Source organism: Pelobates fuscus, chromosome 7 (genome assembly GCF_036172605.1).
Source record: "Pelobates fuscus isolate aPelFus1 chromosome 7, aPelFus1.pri, whole genome shotgun sequence".
In the NCBI taxonomy this organism is placed as follows: Eukaryota; Metazoa; Chordata; class Amphibia; order Anura; family Pelobatidae; genus Pelobates; species Pelobates fuscus.
Window position 1 is genome coordinate 31,934,927 of NC_086323.1, and position 12,392 is coordinate 31,947,318.

Below are 12,392 nucleotides of genomic sequence, written 5' to 3' on the forward strand. Positions count from 1 at the left end.
TTAATCGGTTCTATTTGCATGTGTGCTGTGAGCCAGTAAGGGGGGGGGGGGAGAGAGAGAGGGAGGGAGTAAAGAAGGCAGGTAAAAATTTAACTAACCACTTATAGGGAGGCCGGGAGGACTTCAGTGAAGGCTCTGCCTGCAAGGCAAAAGTTAATTACATCCACAAAATTGATATTTGGACAGATGTAATTTTTTGCACAGAATTACCATTAACACTGGTACATTTACACCAATTACACTGGAAAAGAGTGCAGTTAGGAACAGAGTGCAAGTAGCCCCCGGCACAAAAGTGCAAATTTCAGTATGTGCAGAGACACTATACATACAGGTTCCTACTACCATGACCACTTCTAAAAGCAGGTCATCGTTGTTGGAGTAACCCTTTAATCATGTGGCCAAGGAGGTAAATGAAACCCCATGTTACTATGAGAGAGGTTTAAAACCTCTCTACATTATTTTTTGCAATGTCCTCCACGAGATGTCTATGGGTGTAGGTTTTGGTTGGGGACAATGTCTCTCCCCTCTCTTTCAGGTTGCCAAAAAATATATGGGCATTCTGTACACGATAACATTCACAGTACACAAGAAAAGGCCACGTATTAGTCAGGATCATTCAGATTCTCGATGATGGGACCAGAGCTGCAGAAAATGGCATTTAAATGGTTGGAAGGTCTGACCCCCACCCCCTGCGGACCTGCGCACAGTATGAGCGGTGTGCATTCCACCACTTTCACCATTTAACCCCACTGTGTAATATCAAGCCAACTCTCTGGCAAATGAATTCACCTGAAATATTAATGATAGGATTGTGTTTGCCGTGTAGACTTTCTCCTTCCAAGCATGAGGGCTTATGTTACAGGCTGTCGTGCACAGCAGTGTGTGCTTTCAAAGCTCTGCAGCAGAGCACTCCTGCATACTGTAAAAACTTTCTTCTGTAAAAAAATAAGCTAATTTAAAAAATAGTGTGTGATCATGCAGAATATAACAATATATGAATATGTAGCTGGCTTTACTGTCACTTTTAACATGTGGCTGGATTCAATGCAGGTTTCCTGGCCCATGTTCTATATGTAACTGGCTTCATTGCTGTCCAGAGCACTATTTTAAAGAGGTTAATTAAATATCAACGCTGTGCTCCCAGAAATGCCATAACAAAGGCTAGAATATTTCGATCCAAGTGTTGTCAGTCTTCTTAGAATCCAGAGGAGAGCCTTCGTACTTAATTATATCTTGTTTACCCACAGGACTGAAAAAACGGACAAGGAAAGCTTTTGGTATACGGAAGAAAGAAAAGGATACAGATTCCACGTGAGTATATTGATCAGTGATCTGTCTTCATAGACTTTGCCTCCTCCGCTCAACCCAGGGCCATTACTGAACAGGGTGCCACCCTCCTCTTTAAATCATCTGCCACGGTGCAGGGGTAGTCTATCATCTTGCTAAGCACTTTGTGAGTTGCAATACAAGAGCTGGAAGGTCCACTCTGCCAAGCCATGGTCACAGCTAGGCATCTTAAACTCTTGCCCCCTCCCTATGTTGCTGAACTATAACTCCCATCTGTTATATTCCAAGAATTCTGGGAGTTGTAGCCCTTCAACATCCTTGAAGGGCAGAGTTTGAGATCCCCAGTCTAAGCTGTTTTATCGAAGAAATGTTCCCACTCACCCCAACACACATTTTCCATAATGTGTTTCTCCTCCTTCAGTGTACTCCCCGTATTCCCAATTAGATTGTAAGCTCGCTGTCAGTGTTTTCACATCCAGCAGTATTGGTTCATATGTCAAGACCCCCAGGACATACATAGAAGCTGACAAGCTAAAAATACCCTTTCTAGTAAAATGCATTGATATTCTTTTCTTTAACAGTCCCACAACAGCCCGGGGCAGTATTTTGCTCTCTCTGGGTATAAGCATCCGCTCAAGATGGCTGCTAGTGTTTTAATATCTATTTATTTATTAATATTTAGTTGTTAGTTTTTTCCCCTTCATTTGTATAGGCATTTCAGACTTGAATTGACACATTTTGTGTTTAATGCAGTGTAATTAGGTAATGCTTCTAAAATATGGAGAAAATAAATCTAATTTTAATGGTTGCTTTATCAATAAATTCACAGGCATAAGATGTACTGCTAGTACAGAACAGGAAGCAGTCAGCCAAATACATTCCTATTGCAAGTAAATGTATCCCATATAGAGATTTAACGGTATAGCATGTGATAATTGTAACTTTACTTAACTGAACTGTTTTCTATTAAAGGGACACTCCAGGCATCAATACATAATGTATTTGATATGTCTTGATCCCATGAATATGCTATAATTTTTTGTATGCTAAAGTTATTTTAGTTTTTGCACCAGAAAATGACATGTTTTGCAGAATTCTTAAAAGGACACTATAGTCACCAGAACAACTACAGCTTAAAGGGACACTATAGACGCCTAGCTCATTAAAGTGTCTATAGTCTATTTCCCCATAGAAAAACATTGATTCAGGGCTTTCCTATGGGGATACCGTGTGTGTGTGTGTGTGTGTGGCACTCGCCGCGCACGTACATTAGAGCTCCTAGTTGAGTGGCGGAGGAGACAGTCACGACCCAGGGCCAAGAATTATTGGTACTGGGATGATGTAAGAAAGTAAAGGGTTTTTAACAAGGTTGGTGCTCGAGGGAGGGTGGAGGCAGAGGGAGCTATAGTTCCAGGAATACAGCTTTGTAATCCTGGCAATATAGAATCTCTGTAATGTAGTTGTTCTGGTGAGGATAACCTGTCCTTGTAGGCTTTTTGCAGTAAACACTGCTTTTCAGAGACAAGGTAGTGTTTATATTGCTTCCTCAGGACATCTTCATTGGCAGTCACTAAGACGGCCACTAGAGGTGCTTCCTGGGTCAGTGTTGTAAAATGTGCAGCACTGATGTTCAGCGTCTCTATGCTCTGCATGGAGACTGCGAACGTTCCCATGGGGATTCATTGATTCAATACATCTCTATGAGGAGATTCTGATTGGCCAGGGCAGTGCTTGGCTGCGACCCATCCATGGGAAAGCATTGGATTTGCTGAGATCATCAATTCGGATGATTTCAGCCAAGGAGGTGGGGTGCAGCCAGCACCGGCGGCCCAGCAAAGCGCTGGAATAAAGGTGAGTAAACTCACCTTTTACATTAGAGACAGGGGGCTGAGGGGCTGCATAGTTATATTACAGCTATAGTGACAGGAATACAAGCTTGTATTCCTGTCACTATAGTGTTCCTTTAGGTCTGCCTCCATAGCTATGCCCCCTCACTCCAGAAAAATATTTCCTTGTCATATTTCTGCACAGCCAGTGACCGTACTGAATAATCTGAACTACAAGACAACCTGTATTTAGAAGGAGGAGAGGACACCTAGGGAGATGTATAGTGGGATATCGCCATCTGTCTGCAGCCAGGTTGGGAATTTTAAGAAGCTCACTCAGTACTACTATGGGCTGAGACTGTGTTTGAGAAGGAAGTCTTTCTGGCATGAGGGGGGATCTGTTGCAGCATATATCAAAACATTTTATGGTGCAAAAACCATAAAGACTTGAACATTCAAAAAAATACAGTATTTCAATTAAACGCGCACACGTCCGGAGTTTCTATTTTAATGATCGCTCTTCGAAGCCCTTACTGGCTTTAGAATAACATGTACTGGGAAACTCTGCAGATTAGAAGCAGAGGGACCGAAAGCTAGACCAGGATTAAAGGGAAACTCCAGTGCCAGGAAAACAATCCGTGTTCCTGCCACTGTAGGTTCCCTCTCCCTCCCACCCCCCTAATCCCCGGTTGCTGAAGGGGTGAAAACCCCTTCAGTTACTTACCTGAGGCAGCGACGATGTCCCTCGTCGCTGTCTCCTCCTTCGTGCCGCTCCTCCTACTGACTCCGTCGGCCGGTGGGCGAGACTGATCCCGCCCACTGGCCGGGGAGACCTAATGCGCACAGCATTAGCGCTCCCCATAGGAAAGCATTGAAAAAGATTTTCAATGCTTTCCTATGGGGAATTGAGCGACGCTGGAGGTCCTCACACAGCGTGAGGACGTCCAGCGACGCTCTAGCAAAGAAAATCTTTGCTATAAATCAGGAAGATCCCTCTAGTGGCTGTAACCCTGGCTCTAGTGGCTGTAAAAAAATGCAATAATTCCACTTGCAGGGTTAAGAGTAGTGGGAGTTGGCACCCAGACCACTCCAATGGGCAGAAGTGGTCTGGGTGCCTGGAGTGTCCCTTTAATGTTAAAAAGGTTACTGTAGACAACACAGAGTATATGAAAGACAGACCAATGTAACACATACAGAATGCATGAGTTGAGAAATTATAAAAATGTTTTTATTTTTATTTTTCTTCTTTCTACAGGGGATCTCCAGACAGAGAAGGCAGCGTGAGTAAATCGGTAGCAATATTTATTTAGTATATCGTGACATGTGAATTAATTAATAGTTACATTTATAATCAGATTGGCATAACTAACATTTTTCATATAACCAAAATATTTCACAAACTTTCAAATTGCTGGGTTATATATATATTTTTTTTGTTTGTTTGTTTGCTTGTTGTTTTTTTGTGTTTTTTTTCTTTTTTTGTTAAGCTGCCATGCGTGTGATCTATAATTTTTAAGGTAACAATTCTAGAGAAGTTTTGCTCATTTCCAATAATGTGACCACAGACATTGGTTTGCTCTGCATACAGACATTGGCAACTGCAGACACTGCCTTGTGGTCCGTGAGTAATCGTAGAGCGTTTTACAGCGGTGAAGTGGCAATACAAAACAAGGCCCTTAGCCCACAGACCATAGCTTGGTTTTCCAGGAACCGGCCTGCGGCCACGCAATGTCTTCATCTTTAACTGTGTGCACACATCTGTGTATGTGTCTGTCTATCTCTTTACTTATCTTTATGATGAAGATATAAACCATTTGAGTGCACCAGATGCACTTGTAATGTGCGGTGTTCTTCTCACCATCTCACTGTTATTCTGTTGTAATATTTTTAAATAGGCCTGTCATCCACAGATGTGCTGTTCATAAATTGTTTTCATTTACTTTAGACATTACATTTATAAACTCTGCTAAAGGAATCCCGATCTAGATCAGTGATTCCCTTTTTATTAATTTACCTGGAACCCTTAGACATAGTATACCAACATCGTAGAACTCCACAAATGTAATGTTTTCCTTTTTGTTTGAGTGGATATATAAACTGATTTCTACAGATAGTAAACAGATTGTAGTAGCAGAATATTATTTTTTTTAATAAAATGAGTTAGGGCAATAATGTGATATACAAATATTTCCAGCAGAACACTTTTAACCAGCACAGTCTGACTCTAAAAATAAGACCCAACCCTATCCTCAGATGCCACATTGGGCGCTAACCTAAAGAGAGACACAATGTGAAGCCTGATTGGGCACAATACTACCTGAAAGAATGAGCGGTTTCCTACATGCAACCGTCCTGCATTAGTGCTCACATCCAAGTGAGTCTGAATTTGGTGAAGGCGGGCAGGAATAAGATCGCAGTCTAACGATCTCTGCTGTTTCCGACTCACGGGAACAGCGGGAAGTGGTGGCCATGTTGGATGTGGCGATATCACAGCAGAACCCCAGTTTTGTTCTCGGTGGAACGCTACTTGGAAAATGCTGGTGTAGATTAATCATTAAACTTACACGATGTCTGCATCTGGGTCTTTTGGGAGACATCTTTGGTCTTGTACATAACCCACAATGTTCACGGCAAATCGCTTTCTTAGATTAGGAATATTTATCTCTATGACAACTCCATAGATATTTAAGCTTAAATCTTCAATAATTGTATTTAATTACAGCGGCTTTGCCTGTGGCTTTGATTCTTTTAATAAAAGCTCCTCCTGACTGTGTTAAATTCTTTGACATTCTAAAGCAATCAATCAAAAGACATAGATGAGACAAAGCGGGGACTATTTCTTCACCATGGCTTCTGTCGTCACATCCTGCCGTTCCCCATCAGCCATGATGATGAAGAATGGCACCAGAAAGATGGTGACACCAAAGAAAGAGAACTTAAGACAAAGACATTCTCCTAACCCCTCCCCTCTGCAGGCACCACCATACTAAAGGACACCCCACCACTAACCCTGCAACATTAATATTTCAATGTTTAATTGATAAGATTATTACATTTGCATATATAGTATAAATTTTTAAAAAAGCACACACTAAAATAAAGAAATGCAAATTCTGATACCAAGCAAAAGATAAGCCTTTGCCTATATAAACTCCATCCGTTAATATTTGATGCTAATGGCATAGAACAAAGGGCTCCAATTGACAAAGTAAATATAGTCCAGTGTAGATATATCCCTAGATAAAAACAAAAAACAGACAGTCATGACTACTCATGGAAAGCGCAATAAACATTTTTTTCAGTTCAGAAAAGTGTTTCCGTATTGTAGAATTTAGCCTCGGAGAGTATATAAATTAAATGATGTTGTCTATGCTGTAATATCTTATTTACCAATGTTCTCTCTTTTGTACCATAATATACTCGTATTGTATCTTATCCTGGGAACCTTATTTATGCTATATTTGTGGAATGAGTTATAAAAAATAAAATTGTATTGTCTACAGAGTGCCATTGTGTCATGAAAGGGCATGTTAATTATATAGCCATTCATTTTATTTTTTTACATTTATTTATCTATTATAGAAGAAGGCCAACGGGGCTCCTAATGGGTTTTACGCAGAGATTGACTGGGAACGATATGTAAGTAGGAGGTGCAAATTATGACCTTAAGATCCATCCTGACATATTTCATATAAAATCACTGTGAGCAATAACCAGACTTTAATACTCTGTTGAGAATCTGTGGGAAATAGGGCTGGTACCAATAAGTATATGTTACAATTTGACTGGCTGTCAGAAGGCTTTAAATTGGTTAATTTAATAGGTTAATTGTGTAAGACTTCAGTGACCCAAGCCTTTGCAACGTAAAATCCACTTTTAATCCAATAAAAGGGTGCGTCTTAAGGGTTGAAGACCACATTGGCAGACTACTAAGAAAAAAGTGTAGTGTTTTCATCTCACAGATCCTTGGATTGATCAATGCAAACGGCTTTTTATTTATTTTTTATTTATTTATTTATTTATTAACACTTTTAAAATGTATTTATTTTGCAGAACTCTCCCGAGGTGGATGATGAGGGCTACAGCATCCGGCCCGATATGGAACCTGGCTATATCCTTTTGCAACACGTTCTGCAAAGAGATGCCTAATGTCTATATAGAGATCCAGTAACGCTAGATTTCTTCAAATACCCTTTAAAATGTGGTTATCAGGATAAATTAAACTAGCACTCTAGAAAATGTACTTGTTATAAGAAATGGCTTTAACCCCTTAAGGACCAAACGTCTGGAATAAAAGGGAATCATGACACACATGTCATGTGTCCTTAACCCCTTAAGGACACATGACATGTGTGACATGTCATGATTCCCTTTTATTCCAGAAGTTTGGTGGTTAAGGGGTTAAAGAAAAAAAAAAAACCCTTGAGGCCTCTGTTCTACCTGTAAAGTAAGCAAACAAAATGTACTGCACGCATTTATCTCTCTCTCTGTATGTGTGTGTGTGTGTGTGTGTGTGTGTGTATATATATATATATATATATATATATACACACACACACGTGCACATTTCAGCATTGCATAAATTTATATTACATAATTTTTAAAAAAAAATTGTTTGTAGTGTGTTTTTCGTTTAGATTTTTACATTTGTTCTGTAGCCGCTGGAATAGCAGGAATTGTTCCTTGCCATTCTCACTACTGAGAAATACAAGACAGAGAAACATAATGACATTTTCAAGCATACACAAATTGACCATGTGTACACACATTTAAACACACAGATGGTTGTTTCTTCAGATATGAAGGTATGTGCATCATGAATGACAAAAAAAAAAAGTTCCAGGTCTCTAGACCAGTGATTTTTGGTTTGTAAAATGTTTTTTACGGTTTGTACATGTCGTAAATAGGGCAAACATTGCTTCTCTGCATGCAAGACCGCTATAAATTGTTATACTCTATCAAAAAGCAAAGATCTTTAACTGTGATTTACCCAACAACAAAGGAGGAAAGCACTTCTATTCATCTAGTGAGTCCGAGGAAGAGCAAGAGTCTCGCAAGAAATTCAATATTAAGATTAAGCCCCTTCAGGCTAAAGATAGTTTGAAAAGTGTAGCCACTGTGGATGAATTGAAGGCTTCAATTGGGAACATTGCACTTTCCCCTTCCCCTGTGGTAAGTGTCTGGACTGGGGAAATAATATGCTTTTCATTTCTGCGTGATGACATGGCAATTAAAAAAAAAAAAAGGATTTATATATATATATATATATATATATATATATATATATATATATGTGTGTGTGTGTGTGTGTGTTAAATCTGTTAATTCTTTACAAAAAGAGTGATTGTTGCTGTGAATGGAGTCTCAAACTTGATTAGCTGTGATCTGTGTTCTATAGGTACATGCGTGTGATATGAGCTGTCTAGTCTAACTTTTTTTTTCTCAATTTTTTTGAGGTTTTTTTTTTTCCCCCCCTTTTCTTCAAACATTGATGTGAATTAATGTTCTATTTAATGTATGTGTGGATAAAGTTTCCTTTCCAGTAATTGTGTTGGCAAGACCTATAAATCAGTTTTGTATCTTAAAGCGTACACATGCTCTTATGTTTTAAATCCCTTGCTTTTTGTAGTGTTTAAACTTTACAAGTGAAAATTGAAATCTGAATATCTATATGGCTACCTTCCTTTCATACATTTTTTTTTACTATAAATGGCTATTCTACACAACAAACTCATTTGATTCTTCTTTTTCTGTGTAGAAAGATTGATTGCAAGGTTTGGCTCTGTAAAACATTACTTACCAACATTGCAAAGGAGGCATATGGCCAAAGCGTGGCTTGTCTTTGACATCAATGGGAGGCACACCTAAAGAGAGTGTATGTCACTGTTAATATTGTGCTCCAGTGTGTTCAGAAATGGCCTAGCACAGGCATGATCACATATAATGATGTGCAAGATGGGTGTCCCAAGTTAGAATGGGCAGGCCAAATGCCAAAGGTATCTTGGGTGATGTTGAGTTTTAAAACTAGGAAAGAATTATGAGACTACAGGTGGAAGACAAGAACATTTTAGTTGACCTATAAGTAGTGGCCATGAGTGTGTCTAAAACAGGAGGCTCAAGAGATGGAAGAATAGGGATGATACATCCATATAGATGTAAACAGATTGGTGGGGGTATGTGTATTGTTTGGACCATTGCATGTAGTCATTAAGATGTTGACTTGATCACCACGAGCAATGGGTGTCTTCCGTGTCTATCTCTTGACTTGATGCTGTCAGCTGGATACTTAAAAACTCTGGACGTAAACTGAAACATCTAGCACTAAATTACTCTGGAAATGTGATATGTACAGTGATCACAGATGATGTGCAATTGACTTAAGACCAGGTTAAGGGATTTATGCTTTGGGTTTGGAGGACATTTTAAATACTTAAATCTGCACAACACTCTTTCGGCACTTTACCAAGAAATTCATGCGTCTACCTTCTGTTCTGGATACTTGTTGTGCCGAATTCTTTAGTGTACGCTTTCTTTGACTGCTTTCTGTATGCTGGCTGTTCTTACATATCATTCGTTACAAGGCTTAAGAAGTGAAATTATCAATGTAATAGTCACATATCAAACGGAAGATGTTCAAGCCTTGGGCCAGTGGATATTTTCTAAATGATAGGAAACTACATGTGACCTCAATCACTTAAAACTCCGTCCAGTAATATCATGCAAGAGCTTCTTTTTATGTCAAACGGGCAGAGAATGTCATTTGTTATCAATCCTACTATGATGTTTTAATGAGCTGAATATTTGACTGCTGAGTCCCCACCTCCTAAATAGTCTCCCTTTTAGTTTAATTTTAGAAATCGGCAAATATTTTGTAACAGGTCTGCAGCAAGCTTTCATGTACAATGCTTTGTTTGGGTGAGATGTGGCAATATTAGTGGGTTACATAGTGATAAATCACCTCTGCTCTTCTTGGATTCAATAGGTGCTATGTCCCAGATGTTTCTATGGCAACTGAGTCTATGCATGTTGTAGCTATGGTTACACAGTGTCTATAGATCTTTGAAAGGGTCAATGACTGGGAGCAGAGGGTTAAATAATGAATTACAGTAGCAGCAACTCGACACGGGAACTGGCTGTGTTGAGAACAGTGTTTAACATAGTGATTCCCAAACATTTTAGGTTCAAGGTGCCTTAAATATTTTATTTTTGTTCTTAGGCACCCCAAGTCAAAATTGCTAGGTTGCATATCTGTGCAGCGCTGCGCCATTTACTGACGCTATAGTGTAATGTACAGTGTTGGTGTTGGAAGGGGTGCTTGTATATAGTTATTGTGTTTTAATATTTGTATATAATGTTTGTGTTTGATTGCAGGGGTGTGTCTGAATATAATGTTTACTTTTAAATGCGGATGTACATTTGTGTGAAATATTTGTTTTTGAGTGAAGGGGTTTGTTTGTATATATTTTAGTTTGAGTGAAGGGGTGTGTTTGTTTGTAATATTTGTGTTAGATTGCAGGGGTGTGCTTGTATGTCGTGCTGGTGTTTGACTGATTGGATGTATGCACATACATACATACATACATACATACATACATACAAATACACTGACACCGACACATACACACATGCACCCTGGACACACACACAAACATTGATACATGCCCACACCATGACACAGATAAACACACTGACATAAAAAAACACACAGATGCACATACACAGATGTGTGCGCAGACACAGAAACACACTGACACACACATATATATATATATATATATATATATATATATATATACTCACTCACACACTCATACATACATACAGTCATACATACAAACACTTATACTCACACACACACACTCACCTATACTCATACTTACACACAAGTGAATTATTTTTAATATCTTAAGCCACCCCCTGTTCCCTCCAGCTTACCTTATGTGGCTTGGAGTCCTGCTACTGGTGGGAGTGAGGGGTCTGGAGCTCTTCATGCTCCTCTCCCCTCACTCTGCGGCTGCCTCCTCCCACGCTGTCTCCCTGTAGGATGCTGGGAGGAAGTGACAGGTTGTCACTTCCTCCCAGCCGGCCGACATTACCGGGGCCCGGTCGGGGTCTTAAAGGACCGTGGCACCCCTGTTCAGTAGTAATGTTTCACAGGGGAAACATTCCGCGGCACCCCTGTGTGCACGTTGCGGCGCCCCAGGGCGCAGCGGCACACAGTTTGGGAACCACTGGTTTAACACTTTTCGCACTGATAAAACGTCCTTGCCCTCTGTTTTCAGACTGGATAATATTATCCAATTAACTGTTTCAATACCAAGTGCAAAAAAAGTCCTGTGCCATTCTTGAGTAGCAAATCAATTACCTTTGCTTTTCCAGAAAGGAGACATTGTTTATCAGGCAAATGTACTGATATGAAGGAGTTTTCACTATACATTTTGCCTATTCGGAGTAAGGATCTGGCTGTATAAAATCTTCCGTAAGTACAACAAGCAGATTGGCCTTTCATATGCCAGCAAGCATACCAGAAACAATTACCTGTCTTTACATGGCTAAATCGGAAAGATTCAACATATTGCTCCTGGTCTCTTTCAATCGGACATCATGGGTCTTCTCATTCTAATGGAGGAAATTAAATAGGATTTCCCAAGTTGATCTTGATTATAGACCTGCTCTGGATGTTTGACAAAAGGATGATCTCGTGTAATTCATGCACTCCGTCCCAGTTATTGTGATCCATGTAGTTTGCGTTAGACTAGATTGCCAATGAGGGCATCTTCAAACCCATAAATATCTAAAAATCCTTTTATATAATTATCAGCTATAATTTCCAGACATTTGTATGCAAGATCCTTTTTCTTTCTGAATAGCCAAGGACTCTTGCACTATGTATTTATTCATTCCACTCTCGAAAATGAGTGTTTGATACCACACGATTAGAAAGTAAATCCTTTTTTTCTTCTACTTAGATGTGACTATATTAATTGTCTTCTAAAAGTAGGGAAATTAATATTTTCACCTCTGAGTGGTACTTTTACATTTGTAGAAATTTTTATTCAAGTAAAGTTTATTTTGAATGAAGGTATTTGTCATATCCAGGGTACAAAAAAATACAACCGCGACTCTTCTCATCCTCTTTTCCAATCTGTTCTTAGTTACTAAATTTCTCATGTATTTCTCTTTAAGAGACAAGATAAAGTAGGGACTTGGTTGACAAATTTGACAAAAGGGGTGGAGGTTGATCAAGCTCGACTTCTTTTGTCACATAAAATTCCCCCA

At 39.4% G+C, this 12,392-nt stretch overlaps 1 protein-coding gene across 1 annotated transcript in view; it reads left to right on the forward strand.

The window, feature by feature from the left end:
- Positions 1 to 12,392, forward strand: part of SGIP1 (SH3GL interacting endocytic adaptor 1) — a 126,275-nt gene that overhangs the window by 40,335 nt on the left and 73,548 nt on the right. Inside the window, exons 2-6 of the mRNA XM_063427887.1 lie at positions 1,248 to 1,311; positions 4,369 to 4,393; positions 6,696 to 6,752; positions 7,167 to 7,229; positions 8,109 to 8,285. Coding sequence (XP_063283957.1) covers positions 1,248 to 1,311; positions 4,369 to 4,393; positions 6,696 to 6,752; positions 7,167 to 7,229; positions 8,109 to 8,285 — 386 coding nt within the window. The remainder of the gene's footprint in view (positions 1 to 1,247; positions 1,312 to 4,368; positions 4,394 to 6,695; positions 6,753 to 7,166; positions 7,230 to 8,108; positions 8,286 to 12,392) is intronic.